General features: G+C 39.0%; 1 protein-coding gene across 1 annotated transcript in view; it reads right to left on the bottom strand.

The window, feature by feature from the left end:
* The window catches only part of USP24 (ubiquitin specific peptidase 24), a 139,040-nt gene that overhangs the window by 73,249 nt on the left and 41,282 nt on the right, over nt 1-24,509 (bottom strand). The window contains exons 6-21 of the mRNA XM_046661124.1: nt 21,432-21,467; nt 21,019-21,084; nt 19,164-19,229; nt 16,852-16,926; nt 16,182-16,340; nt 14,648-14,762; nt 14,347-14,450; nt 11,892-11,999; nt 11,635-11,730; nt 11,382-11,543; nt 11,135-11,182; nt 5,667-5,774; nt 4,850-4,999; nt 4,106-4,237; nt 3,159-3,270; nt 754-830 (exon numbers count right to left, since the gene is read on the bottom strand). Of these exons, the coding sequence (XP_046517080.1) occupies nt 754-830; nt 3,159-3,270; nt 4,106-4,237; nt 4,850-4,999; nt 5,667-5,774; nt 11,135-11,182; nt 11,382-11,543; nt 11,635-11,730; nt 11,892-11,999; nt 14,347-14,450; nt 14,648-14,762; nt 16,182-16,340; nt 16,852-16,926; nt 19,164-19,229; nt 21,019-21,084; nt 21,432-21,467 (1,614 nt within the window). The remainder of the gene's footprint in view (nt 1-753; nt 831-3,158; nt 3,271-4,105; nt 4,238-4,849; nt 5,000-5,666; nt 5,775-11,134; nt 11,183-11,381; nt 11,544-11,634; nt 11,731-11,891; nt 12,000-14,346; nt 14,451-14,647; nt 14,763-16,181; nt 16,341-16,851; nt 16,927-19,163; nt 19,230-21,018; nt 21,085-21,431; nt 21,468-24,509) is intronic.

Here is a 24,509-nt window from a genome sequence, read left to right as displayed (position 1 = left end):
ACACCCCTACACCCAAGCCAGACATCTACCCACACAAGTTCCAGAAGCAGAAACCACAGGAGCGGGATGGGCACATCCTCAGCAGCTTTTCTTCACAAGGAAACAGATTTGAGCTACAAGTGGTTACTAACCCCTGGGGCTCAAAGTGGTCTTCCCAAAGCTCTGTTAAAAATGACACGACCCGGGGCTTACAAGTTCTTGTAAAAATTCTTAACACCCAGGAAGCCAGGTCTTGAATGAAACAGTCTTTCTTTTTCAAGAAAGCAAGCACATGTAAATACAAAAAGCTGCATGCATTCCACAGATCTTCATTTTCCTGCTTCATTGTCTGCTCCTAAACTTTTCTCCCCAAACCTCTGCCACTGCAACCCCAGAACTGAAGGATCTGTAACTTTCTTAGGAGCATGTGACTTGTTCGGATCTGAGGGTCCGGAAGCTTAGATGCAACTGTTTCTACTCCGCATTCACCTGCCGCAGGAGGCCACTGGCTGCCCTGGATCAGCAGGAGGCAAAGAGGGATTTGAGAAGCAAACTCTGTCTTCCAGGCAGTTGGTGAGGTGTGGCCCTGTGGGAGGAGGAGCCTCCCTCACTCTCTAAGAGAAGCTCCGTCATCAAGGCAGAAGACAGCAGCCAAGGAGATGCCCATTCTCTTAGAAAAATTCATGTTTTCTCTCCATTGTAACACATGTTTTTGCTGAATCTAAGTTTTACTAGATTATCCAAATTATCTAGATTTGAGAATAATGTACTTACAAGCTGAGCTCCTTGTCTTTTCAATCGATGATCACAAAGATTCACATTTTCAAAAAAAGTCTTAAATAAGTTAAAACCTGAAATTACAGAATATCAGATAAATTCACACACTCCAAGCAACACAGATAATCAATGAAAAGACTCAAAGGGTATCAAGATCTAAAACTATAAAACGCTTATTACAAGATATAGGCATAAATTTTCAAGACCTTAGATTAGGCAATGGTTTCTTGGATATGGTGCCAAAAGTACACGCAATAAAAGAAAAAATAGATAAATTAGACTTTGTCAAAATTAAAAACTTCTGTGCTTCAAAGGACTATCAATAAAATAGGGCAAAAGACAACCAACAGAATGGGACAAAATATTTGTAAATCATATATTTGACAAAGAGCTGGTATGCAGAATATCTAAAGAACTCTTATAACTTAACAATAAAAAGACAAATAATCCAGCTACAGAATGGGCAAAAAAAAAAACCAAAAAAAAAAAACCCACAATGGAATGGAGGTTTCTCAAAACATTAAAAATATAACTACCATATGATCCATCAATTCCACTTCCGGGAACTGATCCAAAGGAAATGAAAACACTAACTTGAAAAGATATATGCATTCCCATGTTCTTTGCAAAATTATTTACAACACCTAAGACACAGAAGCAACCTAAGTGTCCACTGATGGGTTAATGGATAAAGAAAATGTGGTATATATATATATACACAATGAAGTATCATTCAGCCATAAAAAGAAGGAAATCTTGCCATTTGTGACAACATGAATGGGCCTTGAGGGCATCACACTACGTGAAATAAGTAAGACAAAGAAAGACAAATACTCTATAATCTCACTTATCAGTGGAATCTGAAAAATAAACAAACAAAACCCCCCCAAAACTGAACTCACTGATACAGACCAGACTGGCGGGTGCCAGAAGTGGGGGGTAGGTAGGGGAGTGGACGAAGGTGGTCAAAAGGTGCAAACTTCCATATAAAATATATAAGTCACGGGGATGTAACGCACAGCACAGCGACTACAGTTAATAACACTGTACTGTACATTTAAAGTCGCTAACACAGTAAATCTTAAAAGTTCTTATAACATTAACAAAAACTTGCAACTAGGTATGATGATGGATGTTAATCAGCCTTATTGTGGTGATCATTTTGCACTATATACAACTATCGAATCATTATGTTGTACACCTAAAACTAATATAATGTTATATGTCAATTATAACTCAACTTAAAAAATGGGCAAAAGAGTTGAATAGACATTTCTCCAAAGAATATACACAAATGGCCAATAAGCACATGCATAGATGCTCAGTATCATTAATTATCAGAGAAATGCAAATCAAAACCACAATGAGTTACCACTCCACACACTCCAGGATGACGAAAATAAAAACACAGACAATAACAAGTGAGAATGTGGATAAACTGGAAACCTCACACATTGCTGGGGGGTAGTTATAACATGGTGTAGCCACTTTGCAAAACAGTTTGGCAGTTCCTCAAATGCTAATTATATGACACAGCAATTCCACTCTTAGGCATATACCCAAGGGAAACGAAAACCTGTGTCCACACGAAAACTTGTCCATGAATGTTTATAGCAGCACTATGCATAAGAGCCAAAAAGCAGTAACAACTCAAAGGTCTATCAACTGACAAATGGATAAACAAAATGTGATATATCTGTAAAAGAATATTATTCAACCATAAAACAGAATGAAGTACTGATACACGCTACAACCTGGGTGAACCCCGAAAACATTATGCCTTAGCATAGTGAAAGAAGCCAGGTACAAAAGGCCCATATTGTATGATTTCACTGATAGGAAACGTCCAGGTGAGACTAATCCACAAGGACAGAAAACAGAGGAGAGGCCGGGGGAGGGGGAAATGAAGAGTGAGTGCTAAGGTACCCCGTTTCTTTCTGGGATGGTAAAACATTTTGGGATTAAAAAGTGATGAAAGTGGCACTTTGTGAATACGTTAAAAGCCACTGATTGTACACTTTTAAAAAGTGAATGTTATGGTATGTGAATTATGTCTCAATAAAAAATTTTCAATTAGAAGAAACATTTCTATACTTTGACAAATTTTTACCCTAAAAAAATCCTTTCTGTACTAAATAATTTCATGAGAAGACAGTTTGACAATTTGAACTATCAGGCCATACAATCTAAAAATTAATTATAAGATGCCATTTATATAAAAAGGAATTTGTGTATATAAACATATGTTTATACACGTGTCTTTATATGCACAAGGAAAAGTCCAGAAGGACACTCCAAACTGTTTAGTTGCTTCTAAAAAGTGGGCTTAGAGGGAAAGGAGGGAATAAAATTTCTTACTTGAAAAGAACTGAAAAAAAAACTGAATTAAAAATTTTTCCTACCATTCATAGTGATTTCATACGACTCCAACTTAAGAACTTTCTCCTTGAAAAGCTGCTGCTGGACGTCACTCTCAAGATCATGCTGCCCTTTTGTAAACCATTCGAAACACATCTGGGGACCGAGACAAACAGCACCCTGTAACTCAACCCATTTCAGGCAAACACATATCCCAAGCTGGGAAAGTAAAGGTACATTTTTTTAATTCTTCAAAATGTATACTGCCAAAATTTATACAATACCACTCAATATCGGAACACTTGGAACCGTGGAACTAAATTAAGCAGTGAGTTCCTAGCAACCTCTCCGCTAGATAATGAAAACACATACTCGTACTTTTCAGCGACTTTCACACTTGGGTTTTTCCACTAACATTTATTAACAAGCCTTACTATGTGCCAGGCCCTGTCACACACTCAGCCCTTTCCACAAGCCTTTGAGGTAGTTAGTCTTCTGTAAAACGAGAGGAGGAGCTGGCGACTCAGTTAGAAAACGTGCAAGCAGAGGTGTTCTGCTCCAGGGTTAATCTGTTTTCGGCTGTTTAATTATAGTTTTAAAAATCTGTCTAGGCATTTACTTCTCTTTAGTGTTTCCGGGGTACAACATTCTTATAGGAACTCCAAGTTTTCTGCTGGTAACTTAAAGTTAGTTTCACGGGAGGGAAAAAAACTAAAAGAGACACTGAGAATTATTCAGTTGTACTCACAGGGGTGAATTTGGTTTTGTCCAGAATGGTATCAAAATTACCAAAGAACTCACATATGTGTTTATATCATAGGTATATATTATAAAAAATATTTTTTCAGCGCTTACAGTTCCTGACCTATTAGTATAAATGTATGCTTAGTAAATTGAAAAGTGCTTAAAATAGCAGACGTGAGACACACAAACAAGTGAAATATTTAAGTGCCACTCCTGGCTGACTTCATCTACAGATCCATCTTCTTACCTCTCTGTCTAATTCACACACGTCCGGACCGGTCACAAGACACTCCCAGATCTCCTTGGCACGATTCCAACCCAGATACAGAGTAGCTTCTTGCAAGAAAAATGCCAGAAATTTTAAATGGGCCTCTAAATACTGCAAAAAAATGTAATGCTAATTAGTTAACTCCAGGCATTCACACCTAAAAGCAAAATTAAAAACTTTAAAATTAAAAAAATAGTTTTACCCAATGCTTTTTCATATAATTTTGGGTAAAGTAAATGTGAGAAATCGGTTTACAAGTTGACAGTACAATGTAGTGGAAACTACTTCAAGGCTATTGCAAATTCAGAGACTTTAGATGCCAATAAAATATAATTTCGGCAATCTCTAAATAAAACACCACAAACTTACAACTGGCAAGATTTTCTTCTAATTATTTAAAACAATATTACTAATCAATTGAGTTGAAAAACAAAAGCAATTATCCACAGAATTGACGATTATTCTTTCAGATCAAAGACAAAGAAAAGATGTTTATTACTTTATTACATGCAGTTCTTAGGCGATTTACTGAAAGATTTACCCACAAATACCAATTTTCTACACTTTTATTTTAAAAAAATTATAGTCCAATACAAACTGTCCCATCACTAGAAAGACACCTCATGCCGCCTCTTTCGAGTTACACCCAACAAACACTATCTCCACCGTTCAAGAGCAGAAAGGCCAAGTGAACGTGCTCACGGCACAAATCAGGGACCGCACCTCCCGGTAAGTATACCGGCCGTCCACCAGCGTCGACCCCGTCAGGCCTCCAGGTCCAGCCACGGCCGCCGCCAATCGATGACAAGCGATCAAACTTCCTGTTACCAATTTCACTATTTCAAAATTTTTCTTCAAGTCTTGAATAATGCTCTTGGCAAAAACAACAACAAGAAAAATGATGTGAGAATTTGCAGTTGTCAGTTTAATACGAACTTCTACTTCAGCATCTAAGTGCCAGGTGAGAGAGAGCGCGCGCACGAGGATTGCTTCACTTACGTCTCCTACAGAAAAGTACACGAAATCAAGCTGGTATGTACATTCACTGGAAACCCAGTAAACTTCTCTGCGAATTTTTTGCTCATCAAAAAGACTTTTTTCCCCTAAAGAAGTCTTTCAGAAGAACTATTTCACTTCTTGTTTACTTTCCACATCTTTCTTCCCAAGACTATTACACTGAGGCAGCTCCAGCTCCTTAGGCAATCTAATCTTTCAGTATGTAATATAAAATTGGTCTTTGAATCTTTTCAAACAAATTTATAAAATACCATTCTAACTTTTAAAACTTGCCTTAATTATCTCAATACATTAAGGAAATAAAAAGGAAATGAGTGAGGGATATATTAAAAGAAAAGCTCCATAGAAATGAAAATAGAATGATGTTTAAACTCAAGATTATTAAATAATATGAATGAATTGTATCAATAACCATAAAAATGTAAAATAGTGACTACAAAACTCAGCAATTTTATTCATGTTTTGTGTTTATAAAAGGCTATGCAAGTAACTGTGTAATAATCAAACAGAGCCATCCGCTTACCTTGTCTTGCTTTTGATAGGTTTGTTTTATGAAGGAGCGAGTGATCTCATGGAGCTGCCGCAAAGCTGGTACCACCCAGACAAACTGGGGATTATTAAGCTGAGATGACTAGAGTTAAAAAGAAGTTACACTAATTAAATTTAGAAATAAACAGCAGACTAAATTTATTAGCTATAAAAAATTTCCAAGTCAATTAGGTTTTACTGTTTCACATTCTATAATTTTTCTCTTCACGTTGCTCATTTCTAGCTTATCTCCATGCATTCATAATTCAGTCTTCCACTTCTTATTCTGCATGCAATTTCCTAAGGCCAAGAACTGCAAACAGGAGTGGATGTGAAGTGACAGCAAATGTACAGGGGTACGTCAGCAAAAACAGACGACAAGGAATTAGCAACTTCAGAGGATAGATTAAGTAGCACAGGCTGCTAGGACATGTTGACATAATAAAATAAATTGACAGTAAAAGCTTAACTTGGATAATACTGACCTAGCTGATAAGTAAAATGGTCTAAAGATATGGTGTTCTATAATTACATGATTAAGATACCAGTGATATGATCAAGACACTGATAGTGGTCTAAATATTAAAGAAAATATTCAGGATCTGCTTGTATTTCCTAGTTAAAACAATTTTACAAGATATAATTGTATTTTTATCAATTATTACAGCCACTTTATACTTATACTTATATTTTTCAGAACACTTTCAAATATATTATTTATGAAGCTGGTACATGACAATCCAGATCTTCATAGTACATATCTGAAAAGTCTGATGGTCATGCAACAATCTTTATAGAAAGAATTGCTTTTTAACAAATAGCATCTTTTGAACTATGAGATTTCACCATGAAATCTGTAAGACTGATAGAGTAAACACTATTTATCAATTTAGCAACTAAGTTTCTAGAAAACCAAGTAGAAGTTTAAGTCCTTAGCATTTATTAAAGACTGAATTTTGTTTTTTTTTAAAGCCTTCTTGCTTCTTCAAGTCTCTCTGTAGGATGAAGACCTCAATAGGGCAGAAAAACACTTCTGATGTCTTTTGCAGAAAAACATCATACTACTGAATGTGCAAATGTGAGAGAGCTATTGCCAAAACAACACTGGCTTTCTTAGAGATCAACCAATCAGCAAATACCATATTTCCTGGATTCTAAGATACAAGTTTTACAAATTTTAACATTTCTGAAATTGACTCTTCTCATAATTATGTCAACAGAAACTTACCAGCCACTAGGCATAAGAGTAAGTTTTGACATAGCTGTCCTCACCTGAGACGTGCAAACTTAGCTGTATATAAAAGCTATCTGTTCATCTACCTGTGATTTCAGTTGTCACCTAGTGTAGGTAGCACCAAACAAAGACAGCTTTTTAACTGAAATTTAGATCACTGATTTGTTACTTAAATGCTGTCAAAAAGATTACACTACGATGTAGACTGACCAGCCTGTCACGCCTGTCAATCCAATGGAAAGCAAAGAAACCTGTTGGTGGTCTCAAACTGAAGCACTTTCCAAAGCCAGGAGGATTGGTGTGACAGACTCATACCCTGTGAAGGGCTGTGTCACGCAGCACTCAATGTCTCTCTGTCCAAAGTTGCACTTTAATTCAAGAGAAGCTGTTTAACTTGTAGTATACACAACTCAAGGAAAAAAGCAGCTTGAGTTTTATGAAAAATGACAAGGATACAAAACTCCATATTCTTCAACATGCCTCAAAATTATACAGTCAATCTTAAAGACTTCAAAGAAGTCAGAAGCACTACCATAGACAATGAAAAGCAGCATGCCACAGTGAAGCTGTACACGCTGCTCAAAAGGGGCACACACTCAGATTCTGACTGTGAATCTAAACAAGGGGATGGCAAAAGTAAAACATACAGTTTCTTTTTTTCTTCTTTGCAAACTTATTACATCTGGGACGTAGGTTGCTATCGCTGGCATCTTAGAATCAGAGAAATAAGGTATCTATTAAAGGCCAACTACTTGCAAGACTAGCTAGGATATTTCTGCTAAAATATAAAAGCTGCAAAATGACAAACAATAAAACCCTAAGGCTTAAGTCCAAACTGATACGGTCCAGAAGGATTACAGACATTAGGATATAAATATGAACCCTTTAGCAAATAATCAGATATAGTAAAAAGTATCATTATGACCAATTAAGTCAATTATGGTTAGAATATTTTTATTTAACATTGAAAATCATCCTTTGACGGTAGCTCACTATCCAATAAAATCAAAAGAAAAATCATACAAAATTTGAATTTAAAAAGTGTTTCTGATACAGGCTTTCTAAAGGGTAGCAATCAGGAAAGATGTTATTTATCCCATCATATCTATGACATTATGTTGCTAAGGTACAAAAAAATTTAAATTATTCCTCTCCACTTACAAAAGGGGCAAAAAAACTACACTGAACAACTAAAATGAACGTGTCTGATACTGGAGCTGAGGTTTCACAAGCAGGAGCAAAGCGTACATCCAAATCAGGCTCTCAGTGTCAGAGGCAGCCTTAGAGGTTAACCAGTGTAGCCTGCAAACCTGCGCCTAAATTCGCCTTATCCTTTTTGTTAAATGACTAGTCTCCCGGGATTTGCAGTAATGAGGAGCTGTGGAGGCAGTGCATTCTATCTCAGACCGTTCCGCAGAAAGTTCACTGATCTATCATACTGAAATATGCTTTCCCATGACTTCTTAGGAGACACAAAAAGTTAGTTGAATTAAACTTCTCTATAATAATCCTCTGAATATCTGAAGAAAGCTTTCTCTTCTTTCTTGAGCTCTCTCTTCTCAAAACTGAACATCCCTATTTCCTCATGTCTGGTTTTTCCAGACCTAGCCATTTACCTCGAATCAAAGTGACAATTCTTTCATGAGAGGACATTTTTTAAAAAGTTTGTCCTCCTCTGCTAACTACTTCAGGGGAGACTGTACCAGGGCGTCATGCGGCTTTTACTTTCAGTGACATGTTCTGGCAAGTCGAGGCCACTCAACTACGGGTAAGTAACAATTTCAGTGCAGTTCACCCTCCTAGGGTGACAGGGAGAAGTAAGAGGAAGGGAACCCACATTCATTGGAGGGCTGCCAGGCACTGTGCTAGGAGGCCTTAAAACAACAACTTAAGGAATACGTAAACACCACTAATTGAGTAAAAATGATTTTTTTGGTTTAGTAATTTTTTTTTGGATGAGTCCATTTAAACTTTTTAATTGAAGGAAAAAAGAAGTGAAATAAGAGGGAAAGGGTTGAGGGTAGATGGTGGAAGGCATAAAGGAAGCAAAGGAAAGAGGACCAAGGGAACCACGGGTATCCTGGCAGAAATCTACAGAAATAAAGTTAAGAAATAAGGTCAGAACTTCTGAACACAACAGTGGAACTTGGGAATTTGAGGAGTGTCAAAAGCAGAGGGAGAGGGAATCAGTTGGGGGAACAGAGGCAGCTGAGGTTGGGAGGGGGCAAGAGGGGGTGATCTTGTCTTACCCTTTGCTTAGTTTCTGTGCAGCCTGGCAGGGAGACATAATCCCCAGTCAGCCCACCTTGCTGCCTGGCAGGAAAGGCATAGCATAGAAAAACACCTTTAGTGGCAGTAAGTATATAATTCACCCCCCTGCCTGGAGTCATATCCAGGGGGCTTCGATCTTCCCACTGCCCCCCTTTAGCCATGTGTACTTTAGGAGAGGATCTGTGAAAAGTGCTGTGGAAATGCAAGGTATTACTATTCCGAATGAAATAATGTACATCAGAATTTCTTTACCGGGAGCAGTGGGAAATAAAAAAGGAAGACTATTCCTTTTAAGACTCACAAAGCGACTCCAAAAATCTTTCTGTTACTTTTTGAGTTTTGTTATAAAATAGACATGAACGAAGTGACTGCAAAGAGAAGCAATAAGGATGCCAGCGATGCTACCGGCTAGAAGAGCTAAGTAACGCTTGGCTGTAACAAGGAAGGGACAGGGTCAGGGAGGATCCTCTGGTTTCAAAAGCCATTTCCCTGGAGGGAGGGAGAAGTCCCTTCAGCTTTGACCTTCGTATCTACAAAGAAATGTATCTGTTACTGAGAAGAAAAGACCATTTTTCTACAGACACCGTTTTCCTCTTACGATTACTACTGAAGGATCTAGACTTCTTAAATAACTCTGGATGAGTTGTAATCATAAAGACAGACGCTGGTAAATTATCTGATTGCTGAGCCGAGAGAGAAAACTGGAAAAATTCAAATTGTATATGAGTAGAAAGAGAGCAATGTTGTCAAATTAAAGGAATAACTCCTCATAACCTGAGCATTACCAGCTCCAGTTTGTGAATGACCCTTAAAATCTCTAAAGCTAGATTATATGTAGAAAATCCACTTGCTCAAATTTCAACGTCAGAAATATAAAACACAGAGTTCTTAAATGTCCCCAACTAAACTTTATGACCAAATATAGCAAGAAAATAAAAGCCCATTGAATCATCTCTAAGAAGAGCCAAAAGTCTCTGGACATACTAATGAAAATCAGTAGTATTCAAGATCCTTTAAAGAAATACTTACTAATGAAAGCCAAGAAACAGGTTTTACCAATGAAATTACTAAGCCACTAGCTATTTAGAAAGACTTTTCTTAAGTTAACACTAAAATGAAAACACTGTTGCTGCTGGCTTTCCGTGTGGTCCAGGCAGGCTGAGGGCCGACGGGGAGGAGGACTCCGCTCAGATCAGGGCTGCAGCCACAAAGCACGAGCCAGGGAGCCCCACTGGGACCAGCCCTCTCAGAGGGAGACCTGCGCTGAAGGACTGGAGCACAGGAGAGCCACACCCTTCACTGCCCGCTCTGCTACACGCCCTTCCAAAGGATAGCCCGTAAGTCCATGGCAACCGGAGGCCAGAGCCCTGAAGGCAGGGGTTCCACAGCGCTGGCCCTCTTGCACTTGCTACCCAAGCCCACCTCCTAAAATCGAGCCCATCAGCAGGCACTCACTCAGCTACCGTTTGAGTAAGGAGTTACTTTAGGAACACATCTGAATTAAGAACTTGGAAAATGACTACACTTATGCCAGCACTCAATGGACCTCCTTCTCCCCTTCTCTCTTCTTACTCTATGAACGTTCCTCCATTTCTCCCTTGTGGGAGAAAAATGAGTATGATATTTACTTAGAATCTACTGTACTTATTAAAGTTGTGCATACTTTGGATTTAATTTAAAAAAGAAAAACTAAGTGGAAGGTCTTATGATTTTATGAAAATAATATAACAAAACTACTCTTTCAATGTGACCCTGGATTTTTTTTCCCTTTGAGAGTCAGTAACTCCCTAAGCTTTGAATAATAAAGTACAAATTATAAATATTTAAATAGCAGTTTGTATCTGAACCTTACTCTAAGAAACACCAAAATATAGTCATCTTAAAATTATGATGCAATTTATTAAAAGGAATTACTAAATTAGTATACCTTTTAGTTGGTTCCATCTGCAAATTCTTACCTTGAATCCATCCTTCTTGTTTTTTTCTAAACCTGACCATTCTCCAGGCTGAAAATTAATTTTAAGAAAAATGTGAGTGACTTGGTGAAAGCAGTACTATGATTTCTCAATCTTGGACTCTAAGCTAAGAGCTTCCAGATGGGACCTTTAGTTTAATTTATAAAAAGGAGAGGGAAATTATTTGGCTCTAATTCCTCAGACAATGCTATTCCTCTGACAACAAAACTAGACTGAAGACAAAACCAACCCTCTTGATGTCCTCTATGCACTTAATGATGTAGCTCCTCTTGATTGCTTCTTTCACCGCATACGCGTCACTCAGGATTGTCAGGTGCTCCTCCAGGGCTTGCTGAATGAGGCTGCTGGGCAGGGTGGGCAGATGAGCCAGTTCCCAGAGGACGTCTAACACCTACAATGACAGCACATACGATGAGCCCGCCAATACACAAGCAAACTGCTTCAAGTACTTGTAGCTAGAAAGATTCGTTTGATTCTCCTGCCTTCCCGGAAGTGGTCTCAAAGCGAGCTTCCCGGCCGATGCGTCCAATCAGGCTCAGCAGCTTCTGTCTCACTCTGTCGCTCTCCGCCTCCCAGCTCTGCAGAACGGGAAGGACAAGGCGTGGGAACCGCTTCACAATCCATTTTATCAAACGGGCAAAACATGCAGAAACTTTAAACTTGGCTAACTTAGAGGGGGCAGATCTCAAAATGAGCTTACTTTAGAAAAATCTGAAAGTAAGCCTGTTGAAACACATACCTTCTGAATGAGAACAAACAAATGATTCAGCTGATCTGAATTAAATTTGACAGCCGCTGCAGCAATGATAGTATGGATGTTCTCGATGACAGTGGACGACTGTCCTGACTAGAAAGGAGACATGGGGAAGGTCAGTCTTGGAACTTGGAAAAACTTAAGTCTCCCTGGCAATTTATAGAAGCAAAAGCAAAACGGCAAACAGATAAACTGACTCTTGTCTAATCAGTATTTGCTTACATGATAATATTGGCAAGACAACATGAAGCAACCACTATTAAAGGGCATCACTTGGCCTTGTTTAAGTTCCTAGCAGCATTAAATCTTTAAAAAGACAATGTAGGGGCTGGCCCCACGGCCGAGTGGTTGGGTTTGCGTGCTCAGCTTCAGCGGCCCAGGGTTTCACCAGTTCAGATCCTGGGCACGGACATGGCACTGCTCATCAAGCCATGCTGAGGCATCATCCCACATGCCACAACTAGAAGGACCCACAACTAAAAATACACAACTTTGTACCATGGAGCTTTGGGAGAAAAAGGAAAACTAAAACCTTTAAAAAGACAATGTAAAAAAAGATGAGGATCAAGTTCTCAATCTGACATTCATTTCAAGAGAACAAAATATTTTCAACTGGCTAAAAAGAAATTCAAACTGCTTACAAGACAAACATACTCACTTTTGGCATTTTATAAATGATCTTGAGGGCCTCAGTTAAGAATATTCTCAGCTTTATTTTTTATTTGCTCAGAGATATTTTATGACTCCAATTAATCTTTATTTACCCCATGGGCAATAAGTCTGCTTCCGAGATGCAGACGCTATGGCCAACCTCAGTGAAATTCACTTTATAACCTCAGCCTTGGCCCTGCCATCCTCACTGTTCACCACGTGAGAGACATGAGAGGCAGGGGCCTTCCTCGGATTCAATTCTACAAGAATTTGCTCAGTATCTACTATGCACAGCCAGGTACTGAGTGTGGTAGGGATATACAATATATACATCATGGTCTCTCATCTTTAACCTTACGTGGATTCAAAACGGAAAACTCACAAAACAAAATTATATATGAATATTCAAGTAAGGTCAAGACATGGGAAGTAAAATTTATAGGACCCAGGACTGTTTTCCTTCAGTCTTGCGCCTAACTTTCTATAGACTGCTCTGTAATGCTAGGCTGGGAGCCTGAAAATTACATTTCCTCTGACAGCTATGCTCCCGTTAGGTTCTGCCAATGAGAGGCATTGCTGGGAGATAAGAAGGCAGGAGGAAGCAAGAAGTGTTTCTGGTTTATGCTCAGAGGGTGGATGCAGGTGCTGGCATCCCTGGCCACAGGGGCTTCCAGAGCCCTGGTGGCAGTGTCAACTCTTCGACAGTTCCAGCACTTACCATGAAAGCACCTCCAAAAGCAGCTTCCTCTCCTTGGGCTTAGTACCCCTTCTTCCATTTTGCTCCTCCAGCATTTGCACTTCTCTTTTTTGCTTTTCAACCCTAGCAACACCTTTGCAAAAAATCCCTGTACTCAATTTCCTCTGAAACAGCTAGCATAGTTTCTGACTGATACAGTGGCTTAGCTGGTATCATCCAGGTGAGCTCTAGGCTTCTTTCTGGCTTGACAACTAGGTGAAGGATAATACCATTACTGAAACAGGCTGGAAAACGACTAAATTTGGACATACTGAATTTGAGATGCTTATGAGACAGCACAGGTGAAGGTGTAAGAGTTCCACATTTAGATATACTGCACTGGAGCTCCAAGAAGAGCTCTGAATTAGAGAGAATTCTGAGGGTCAGCAGCTTCCAAACGTAGTCGAAGCCACAGGAGTGGAAGAAACTGACTGATGAAAGGTGACACAGTGAGACAAGGGCTAAGGATGAAGGCTTGAAAAAAAACCTAATATTTACGAGTAGAAGAGAGTAAGTTAGAGGAGACCTAAGAAGGAATCCCAGAAAAGCGGGAAGAAAATGAAAAGAATGGACTATTATCAAAACTGAAGGAAAAAGAAAATGAAAGGTGTGGTTGATTCTGTCACAGCTGCTGAGAGGCCTGGAAGATGGATCCATAAACTCCGTATTACTATCATTCTCTTTTAACAGAATTAAATGGGAAAAATTTATTGAAAACTGATAAGCAATATAGTGCAAAGAACGCTGGAATGATAAACAAAAGACACACTTACTCGCAGCTCTGCTCCTGCCTGCTGTGTAGCCTTCAGGAAGGCTTTTACCTTTCAATCAGAGAAATGAGAAGACTAGACAATCACTAACTTTATGCCTTTTGAGTAGCGGAATCCTTTTTCCTTACACTCTTAATAGGAACCCTAAACTGTCAAACAGACTTGAGTAGAACTGCTCTGCTTAAAACAAGATAGAAGTTCCATTTCTCTGCTCATTCACCACCCTCCTCCCTCTCCTGACAAAAATGTCAGAAAAAGGCAAAAATAATTCTGATCAACTTACCTGTATCTTCCAAATTTTAGTGAGCTCATCCAAAGACAATTTACTGCCCAAGAGTTCAATAATTCCCTTGATACGATCACAGTATTGCGCTTGGTCTATGTTGCCTAAGAGAAGAAACACCAGAGAGGAAGACACATCCAGTGAACACTGACTACCCAAATAGGATTCTATTAATTCAAAGCAGTATCAACTTGCTATAAGATTATTTTAAAGGCTAATCAAAGCAACAATTTCAGATTTTTAATACAAAAATATATTAATGATTACGTGTCAGGTAATTTTCTTTCTGAAAGCAACTTACCTTCCAATGCAATTGACAGAACTGAGTTTTCTACAAGCCAATCTAACAATCTGTCTGTATCTATAGCATTCTTCACAGATTTGGATAAAGTGCTATCTTCTATTAGTTTGGTTACCTAAAAAGATAGGATTATTGTGACTGAATCCAATGAAAATACGCATAATCAAAATCTTCATATATATTTATTCATTCTGTGACTTTTACAGCATTACACTGTGGTCCGATAACGAGCCAAAATGTATCAAAGGGCAGTTATTAGAAGTTAACAGACTACTTATTTGTGACATCTCTTTAAAAAGAACCAAGGAGCCATTCTTACAGCTCACACTCCCTGGGCCACTGCTGACTGGCTCAGGGGCGAGCATCTGACCCAAAGTGCAAACAGGGCACATCCTCCAAATTCTACACTAGGGACCAGAGAGAAAGTGTCAGTCCCTCCTTGGTGATGGGAGCCATCCATGGCCAGGATGTCAACACATGAACGATGTCACTCTGTAGGCAGAGAGGCAACAAAGCCAACATGCTCAGAAAAGCAGAGACAAGATCTGGACAGAGTCCTGGCAGCGATCAGGTCTCAAATTCTAGTTGTTCCTGTTGCCCACATGGTTCCTTGCCCTTAACATGATTTGGCTAGTCAATCCTTCATTCATGCAAAATAGCCTGGCCTTCTTCCATTAAATTCCTCTTTTGGCCTAAGATGGTTCAAGATGAGTTCATTTCACTGGTAGTCAAGAATCTTAATAAATATAAAACTGATGGAAAAATAACTGGAATTACGATCGAACTGTATTGGCTCCACTTTTCACTCAGCAAAACCAACTACGCTGTTTAATATGGATCTCATATAAAGTTCAGGAAGCTACAGAAAATTATTTCCATTATTTTGCTTTGACCATCACAGCTGTAGTCATTTTGTTTTTGTCCCAACCCCAGTTAGACAATTTGGTTTAAGTAAAGCCATACCTGAAAAATAATAAAAGGAGTTGAACCCTTAGGGTAAATAGTAAATATCAAACTATATATTCAAGGAGTTATGTTCTAGAAAATTTCACAAAAATTTCAGAGAATTAATTTTGAATGTAATACATATAAAAAGATCACTTTATTAACAGATAATTAAAAACACACATCATTTTATATATAATCATTATCATTTTTTTTTTTGGCACCTGAGCTAACATCTGTTGTCACTCCTTTTTTCCTTCTTCTCCCCAAAGCCCCCGAGTATATCATTGTGTATTCTAGTTGTGGGTCCTTCTGGCTCTGCCCTGTGGGATGCGGCCTCAGCGTAGTCTCATGAGTGGTGCTGGGTCCGTGCCCAGGATCTGAACCGACAAAACCCTGGGCTGCCAGAGTGGAACATGCAACTTAACCACTGCGTCACAGGGCCGGCTTCACATTCTCTCTTTTTTTGTATGATTATATGAAATTATTCTTCTTTATTTCCCAACATTTTAATGTTAATAACCCCAAGTCTGGGCAGAACTTAGAGTGTCTGTGCTTTAACTCTTCTAGAAACAAATGCAAAACTTACTTCTTTGAGAGAATTCATTTTAGCGCTAAAATGTGGTGATTTCAGCATGCGAAGCAGGATGTCGAGTCGAAGGTCGTCCACAACGGTCACCAGATCCGGTTGGAAGCGCATGCAAAGTAACTTAATGGCAGACAAGAGCTCAGGGATGCTAACCAATCTCTTTTATCAAAAACACACACACATACACAAAAACAAAAACAAAAACAAAAAAGGAACCATGAGAACATTTTGATCCCAATTCTTACAATACACACAGGAATAAAGGACATTTCCAACAACAATGGTCTGGTGGTATGTGAAACTCCACGTTGTCAGTTAACTACATTTTGCTTTGCAAGAAAAGTTAGCACATGGGTGAGCAAAGGAAAGGGTAGGGTCCTGTGAGAAATTCCAGGCAGACAAAATAAATCATGTTAAACGTAATACCATCAAAATCAACATGTTAGTAAAATTCTGAAGGTATCCCCTGCTGAGAACCCTATATTCACTCTATCCACTGAGGTAACACCAACCACTGGTGCTTCCGAAAAAGCATTTTCCGGTTAGGAAATGTAAAATTAATATGATGTGAGTTGTCTGTGAGCAGAGTCCAAAGAGCAATGGTGGGTGAGCCCTGCCCCAAGCCTTGGCTCTGCCTCCGTGGGGCCCCCTGGCCGGAGAAAGCACTTACCTTGTCTTTGAGGTCCTTTTCCTCCACACTCCGCACATCCTGGATGGTAGTGAGGATGACTGGGTCCAGCATGGGCTGCAGAAAAAAAGTGCTACAGTTCATAAGGACTCCTGACTCTGTCCCCGAACTAGAGAGGATCCACTTCTTTATTCACATTGCACACAAAAAGGAGGATTCAGTACAAGGATCTGAATTCATTATCAGATCCACCACTAACAAGCTAATAGCATCCCAAGTAAGCCCTTGCCTGACTCAGTGCCTCAGCGTCTTCAACATCATACAGGTGCAGTCCCTGGCATTACTATCTTATGAGGGCCATTTCGAAGAGCAACCAAAGACATGTGGACTAACTTTGAAAACATTAAGCATGAGTATGTATTATTTTTGTATTAAAGTACATATTTTCTATTTAATTTAAAGAAATGAATACAAGCACAGACCACAAAAAAATTCTGTCCTAGGCACTCCTGTTGCTCGCTGACATGAATAAGGTCTATGGATGAGACTCTCACCATTCACTGCTCCTGAATGGTAGCACAAACACATAACTAACTCTGAAGGGTACGTGAGAAGGTGTGAACTATTAACTAGATCTAAACGATCACTGCCACCTAAATAAAATAATTTGTAAAACTTGTCTGGGGATGAGAGAAGTTAGACAATATTTGGCTGTCAAAGCCAAGACGACATCAGCAATGAATTAAAATGACATCACGTGATTACTGAAATACGATTTCCTCATTTACACTAAGGCCAATTGTCCTGTGAAGACTGAGGGCTGTCAAGGTGAGAGGCAGTCCACACTGCTCCCGTCAGCATGTGCTGGGCTGCTGGACTCTGCCTGCAACTCCGTGAGACAGGCCTGACTCCTCCACCATCTTACGACAAGGGAGCCGAGGTACGGAGGCTGGAGTGAGTCTTCCAAAGTCACCCCAGCAGCAAGTGTGGCGACAATGGCTAACTTATGTCAACTAACATGGTATAAACAGGGTATGAACAAATCCATGGTATGAGTGTATTGCTGAATAAACTTACGGTTGGATAGTTTGATACAATTAAAATACAGACGAAGTTAAATATGCCTTGGTGGAAATTCACTTACCTCTTACTCCTTTTAAAGTACACTGTGCTTATACACGAAACCTGGAATTTCTAAAGAACTGACTATTAATTAGCAGCTGGACTATTTAGGCTAAATCTCTTTCCATGGAGCAACGCATGGGTAAAGCGCATGCATTTAAAAGCTCAATCGTGGTCCTGATTATTAAAAAGCCAATTATTAAATTATTAATATTTAATTATTAAAAAGTCAAATAATTTTGCTTCTTTAAGTCTTAGGGTTTCAGCTACAAAAATGATTATATTTATATGCTCAATAAGCTGAAAGACCACTAGATATTCCTGAAGAGCTTAATGTACAGAATGAAGAAATGCATAAATAGCCATCCTATTTCCTTTAACAATCTTGCAGTATTACTTTGACATCTAAAGAAAGCAGTTAACACTTAGAAACAGCAGAAATTTCCAGAACTTACTAAAAAAAAAATCTTACCTCCCTTGTTAAAATGGCCTAAGTATCTTAGATAGTAGAAAGAAGGAATAGTGCACACAAAAAGCACTGCTCCCAAAAGACACAATGCTTTCAAAACCATATATAGCAATTTAAAAAAATCTCTGTGAAAGTCATAGGTGTCACAGACTTATTTGTAAAGAAAATAGTAAATGGAGGTTATTTCAATATGACATTTTGTTCAGTAAAATTTGTTAACTGAAATGGAAAGGAAACAAGAAAGTAAACCGGCCTTAGGCATCAGAAAACCGAACACTTTCAGCTTTGAGTTCTATGACTTGGTGGCTCACACCTGCAGAGGCAGGAGGTCAGACAAGGTGTGAGGTCAGGCTGCCCCTCCGCAGTGAGGCGCTAGCGAGTGAGTGAGCCCAGTGGATCGCTCTAACTTAATACATGATGGCACCAAATCCTAAACAATCCTGTCAAGTGGGTAGGGATACATGCCACCTATTTTACAGATAAGGAAATAAAGAAAAATATATGCTATCATATATAAATTATATTTGATAAAACGATAAACTGAAAAGGTAAAGAACCTTCTTAAATGTTAGAGGTCTCTATACCTTAAATTATTAATCATTTTTTATCTTTTGATAATATTTTTATTAGAAAGATAGCTAATGTAAAAAAAAAGAAGTTACTTTGGAGTAGGCACAATTCTAAACCAGCTGGTAAAATAATTATTGCTGTTAGTCTGTCTCAGATCAACTCCTGAAGTCAATGCACAATGGCCTGATCTTACCTGTACCACCGAGGCATTGAGATACTCTGCACACACCCCCAAGGGCTGCACCAACGCTGAGACTGCCTGAAAAATGACAGAGAAGGTCAGAAAAAACGGGGGGAGTTTCTCCTTTCAACATTACACAAATCCCTCTCAAAATATCAGAGAAAATTTTAAACAGTGACTTGATCAAGTGCTGAATGAAGACTGGACCAACTATACTCCTGCACAGGAAGAACTGAGATAAAGACGTCAATCTGCTTGAAATTATTATAGAAATTTACTGTAATTTAATTCATAATATGCCAATAAAACATCTTTGGAAGACTGGATTAAATGATTCTAAAGCTCATATTGTAGAATACTAAAAATTTTTATTTGAAAAAGGAGACAATAGATGGAGGAGTGAAATGTGCTTTCAACAAAAAACATTTAAGACTTGCATGAAGAAAATTATAAAACTTTACTAAAATACATAAAAGGCCCAAATCAATGAGGAGACACCACGTTCTTGAATGGAAAGGACCAGTATTGTAAAAATGTTAATTCTCCACACATTGATCTACAAACGTAATATAATTCCAAACATACAATAGTATGGAAATGATGAAAGAATGAATGAACAAATGAATTACTGGAACAGAAGTCCAGGAATAAATCCATGTACACACGAGACTTTGACATATAATAAAGCCAATAAATCAAAATAGTGAAGGAAAAAAATCCATTAGGGGACCTTACAACAATTAGTTACTCATTTGGAAGAAAATAAAATTGTATCTCTATCTTACACAATATATAAAAATAAATCCTAAGTGAACTCAAGAGCTTAGTTTAAAAAACAAAACTGTAAGAGTATAAAATGAAATGAGCATTTTTATAACCTTGAGATGGGGAAACATTCCCCAAGCCAGTTAGAAAACTTTTAAGCCATTAAGAAAAGAACTGGCTACATAAAATTCTGAAATTTCTGTATAGCAAAAGACACCATCAGTAAAAATGAAAAGAGAAGCAAGAGACTGGGAGAAAAAAATTACAAACAGACAAAACAGATGTGGCAATGATATGCTTAACATAAGAAGAATTCCTAAAAATTAGTAAGACAAACAACCCCAAAGAGACCTAGATAGGTCAATTTGCAGAAGAAATGCAAGCACCAATAATCATATGATGAAATGCTCAAATTCATGGGAAATCAGAATACTACAATTTAAATAATAAAATACTATTTTTTGTCCACCATATTTGAAAATGAAAGACTGAAAATAATCAGTACTAATGAGAGTAACAGGAAATGAGTTCGTAGGGGTACAGATTGGTACAAGTCTTTTGGAAAGAGATTTAGTATTCTTAATTAAAATTAAAAAATTTATATAGTTTCTAACCCAGAAATCCCATTTTCTAGGAATCTGTCCTTCAGAAATGATAGCATATGCATATAAAGACAAATATACATGGAATATTCTCTGTAAAAGCAAAAATTTAGAAATAATCCAACGCCCATAATAAGCGACTGCATCATGGTACAACATTTGCAGGAGTATGTTAGAGCCATTAAAAATACTGATAGTACTAACTGATTGCAGCTGTCCTTGAACAGCTAGATAGCTTCATGTAACCATTGCACATTAAGAGAAAAATCCCACAGGCAAAGGGAAAGGAGTGAAATAAAAACCCAAATACTTAACAACAAAATCTGGTTACGCTTAGGAGTAAATGTTTCTTTGGCTTTCGGAACTAGGGAAGCTGCTCGTGTGCGGATTGACTTACGCTTCAACGTTTAATTTAATGTGTCCAGACCGTGCCCCTTGGGTCACACACTAATCCAAAGAAAGTGAACTTCCACACTGGGCACACTCAGCGCTCAACTCACCCCAAGTTCTACATCTTCTGAATGAAGCTTAGCTTGGATTGCTGCAAATCCACCTAATTCTCCAAACTGAGAAAAAAAGAGCCACAAATTAATTTTAAAATGCTATCCATTAATAATTTAAGGAACTGAGGCTAACACTCTACGCTATCCACGTGCTTTCTAAGCCTGGTCTTGAGAGGGTCACCAGAGACACAATTCTAACATTCCTGTGACACTGCAGGAGACGTGCCACATCCTGAAGCTGATAATCATCTCTATCGACTGCACGCCTAGGAAAAAGGAAGAACTGCAAAACCCGTCTCCTCAGGAAAAACTTCTGATTATTCTCTGTAACTGTCATTTACTTAAAATACTAAACTCTAGGAAATCTCATTAAAATGGAAAACATGACTATATTAATAAAAGTTGTATACCTTATTTACCAAATCCACAACCCATCCATGAGGCTCCTATGAGAAAAGAAAACAGAAATTTGAGAGGGCATTATAAAACATCCCCATCAGCCCTTGTATTTCATTTATCCTAAATAAAAAGTTGGAGAAAAACATATTAAAATTTTAAAAATATTTCAAAATGATTTTCCCAAATGTTTCCTCATGTGAATCTGACATTACTGTATACAATTTTAGGAATCTGTACGTCTACATTTTGATGGAATTGCTACAATATGGAGCATTTGTGCATTTTTCAGGAGCTGAGATGAGTTGTTTAAGCTCTCCTGAGGGACAGGATAACTTGAGTTAAAGTCTCTAAGTAAGTTACATTTTAGAAATTAAGAATTACTAACCTAAAGAGTAGCAAATCAGGAATAAAGGGATTAAAGTTTCAGTCCTAGCTGCACCATTAACAAGCGCCCTTGAATAGCTCATTCTTTTCTCCTGTTCTTTCTTTCCTAAGCACTCACTGTTCCAGGGCCTGGATATGGAACAGTGACTGGGAAGAGATGAGGCAACTGCCTTCACGGAGCTCATATCCCACAGGGTCAACAAGAACAAGTAAACTGACACGTACATCAGATCACCCAGATGGTGCTAAGCCCCACAAAAGGGAAAACAGAAGGTCCTCCAACGAGAAATAGAAAGAGCCTGCTCTGTGCAGAGTGGTGGTCACAGAACACCTCTCTGAAGATGTGGCCTTTAAGCTGGAACCTACAGGAGGAGAAAGATTTAGCCTCTCAAAGAACAGTCCAGGCAGAGAGGCTGAAACGGCAAAGGTCCTGTTTGGGGAGGGCAGAAAAGAGCCTGACTTGTTTGAAGAACTGAGAGAAAACTCTCTCAGCTGGGACACAGTGAGATGGGGAGAGTGGCACAGATGAAGATGCCGAGAGAGGTAAAAACCAGATCCTGCAGAAACTCAGAGACTGTGCTTAGAAGGAAAGCAACAGAAGCGTTTTAAGCAAGAGAGTGATACATTTTATGTTTTAGGATGACCACCCTTGCTGTCATGTGGAGAATGGAATGGAACAGATGAATGAGAGAATGAAAAGTGGAGATACCAGTTAGAAGACCAGTGAGTGCGGTAAGCAGATAAGACGTGAGGGTGTTGGAGTAGGATGGTAGCAGAATAGACAGAGAGAAGTCAACTGAAGATCTATTTGAGATTAAATCAAAGAACTTGTTTCTAGTTTGGATATGAAGAATGAGAAAAAGGGATAAATCGTGACTGACGCGTATGTTTTTGGCTTGAGCACCCAGTAGACGGTGATGCTATTCACGGACAGGGAGAAGAACAAAGGCTGGGGAGACCAGTGAAGCTCCACGTCAGGCACGCTGAGTTCAGATGTCTGTGAGGCAACCAGGAGGAGAGAGCTGGCTCTTCAAGTCTGGTGTGCTCAGTGAGGAGCTTTGGGCCACAGAGATATAAATGGAGGGCCATCAGCATAAAGACGCCATTTAAATCCATGAGAATGGAAGATATTTCTGAGAGAAAGTACAGTGAACATAGAGAGGAGGGCCTGGATCAAACCTGGGTGGAGGTGAAGGAGTCAAGAGGGGAAACGTGGCTTAGGAGGTAGCAGAAAAGCACGAGACTGCAGGGAGAAACGGTTTCAAGAGGGAGATACTGGCTGTGACCAACGCTGCGGACAGGGCCAAGAGACATTTCATCTGGATCCAGAAGCACGGAGGTGTCAGGGCCTTTCAGAATGCTTTCAGCAGAGCGGCGGGAGGAGGGCAGAACGGGGTGCCCTGAAGGGAGAGGCGGACTTCAGTCTAGCCACCCTAAGCATCTCTCCCACTGAAAATAACTAACATCACTGGGTAAAGACATTAGAGAAAAATTTTTTAAACATACAGTTGAGGGGGCCGGCCCGGTAGCGCAGCGGTTAAGTGAGCACATTCTGCTTTGGTGGCCCAGGGTCTGCCGGTTTGGATCCCAGGTGCGGACATGGCACCGCTCATCAAGCCATGCTGTGGCAGGCGTCCCACATATAAAGTAGAGGAAGATGGGCACGGATGTTAGCTCAGGGCCAGTCTTCCTCAGCAAAAAGAGGAGGACTGGCAGATGTTAGCTCAGGGCTGATCTTCCTCAAAAAAAAACCAAACAAAAACATACAGTTGAGCTGGCACAAAGTGCTCAGAAGTTTAAAACAAAGAGAAAGCAGAAATCCTGTGAGGCAGGCAAACTCTGAGGCCAGCTTTTCACTGTGGTGGCCTCTAGCTTCCATCTTCACAGCCTCACAACTCCTGAGAAACAGAACAAAAAGCCAGGGTGAGGCTGGGAGACTAGAGGAGACTGTCACGTGAAGCTGGAAGCCAATGGCCACCTCCTCAGGGTAAGATGAACTGAAGAAAATTTACCTGCAGAAAGGGAAAACAACCAGGAAGCCTGTCTACCTTGACCTTGGTACTGGACAGAGGGGAGAAAAACATTCTCCAAGAATGTGTAACCACAAAATTGCCCTTATGTGGCTTTGCTGCTCAAACTCACACTGACTTTACAGTGAAAACTCTTAAGCTGAGAATTTATTCTAAAGTTGCCTCAGATCGTAGTGCTCCCAGGCACCTGGAAGAAGGAAATCTTTTTTGGAGGAAAGAAGTTTCAACTCAGGCCTCAAAAAGTCCTCCTAGATTAAATTTGCAGGAAAACACACAAGTATAAATACGTTTCTATACACACATACACATACATAAAACAAGTGAGTAAAAGTCGGCAGAATCAGACCTGTAGATATCAAGAGATGCAGAATATAAATTAAGCATTAAACAAGGAGGAGACTGAAAATAAGAGTCAAGAACATGAGATAAAACCTGACTAAGCAGAGTCAAAATATTACCAAACAATTTATATAAATGAAAAATTTAGTAATGAGGTTAAACAGCATATTTGGGCAAACAGAAAAAATTAGTGAACTAGACCACAGATCTGAAAAAAATGATCAAAAACGAAGCACAAGGAGGAAAAAAAGATGGAAAATATGAAAAAGGTTAAGGGACAAGGAGGACAAAATGAGAAGATCTACCATGTATCTAATCAAAGTTCCAGAAGAAGAG

The sequence above is a fragment of the Equus quagga genome, chromosome 5 (assembly GCF_021613505.1).
Source record: "Equus quagga isolate Etosha38 chromosome 5, UCLA_HA_Equagga_1.0, whole genome shotgun sequence".
Taxonomy (NCBI): domain Eukaryota; kingdom Metazoa; phylum Chordata; class Mammalia; order Perissodactyla; family Equidae; genus Equus; species Equus quagga.
Note: the sequence above shows the minus strand (reverse complement) of the source record. Positions and strands in the feature narration are given on the sequence as shown.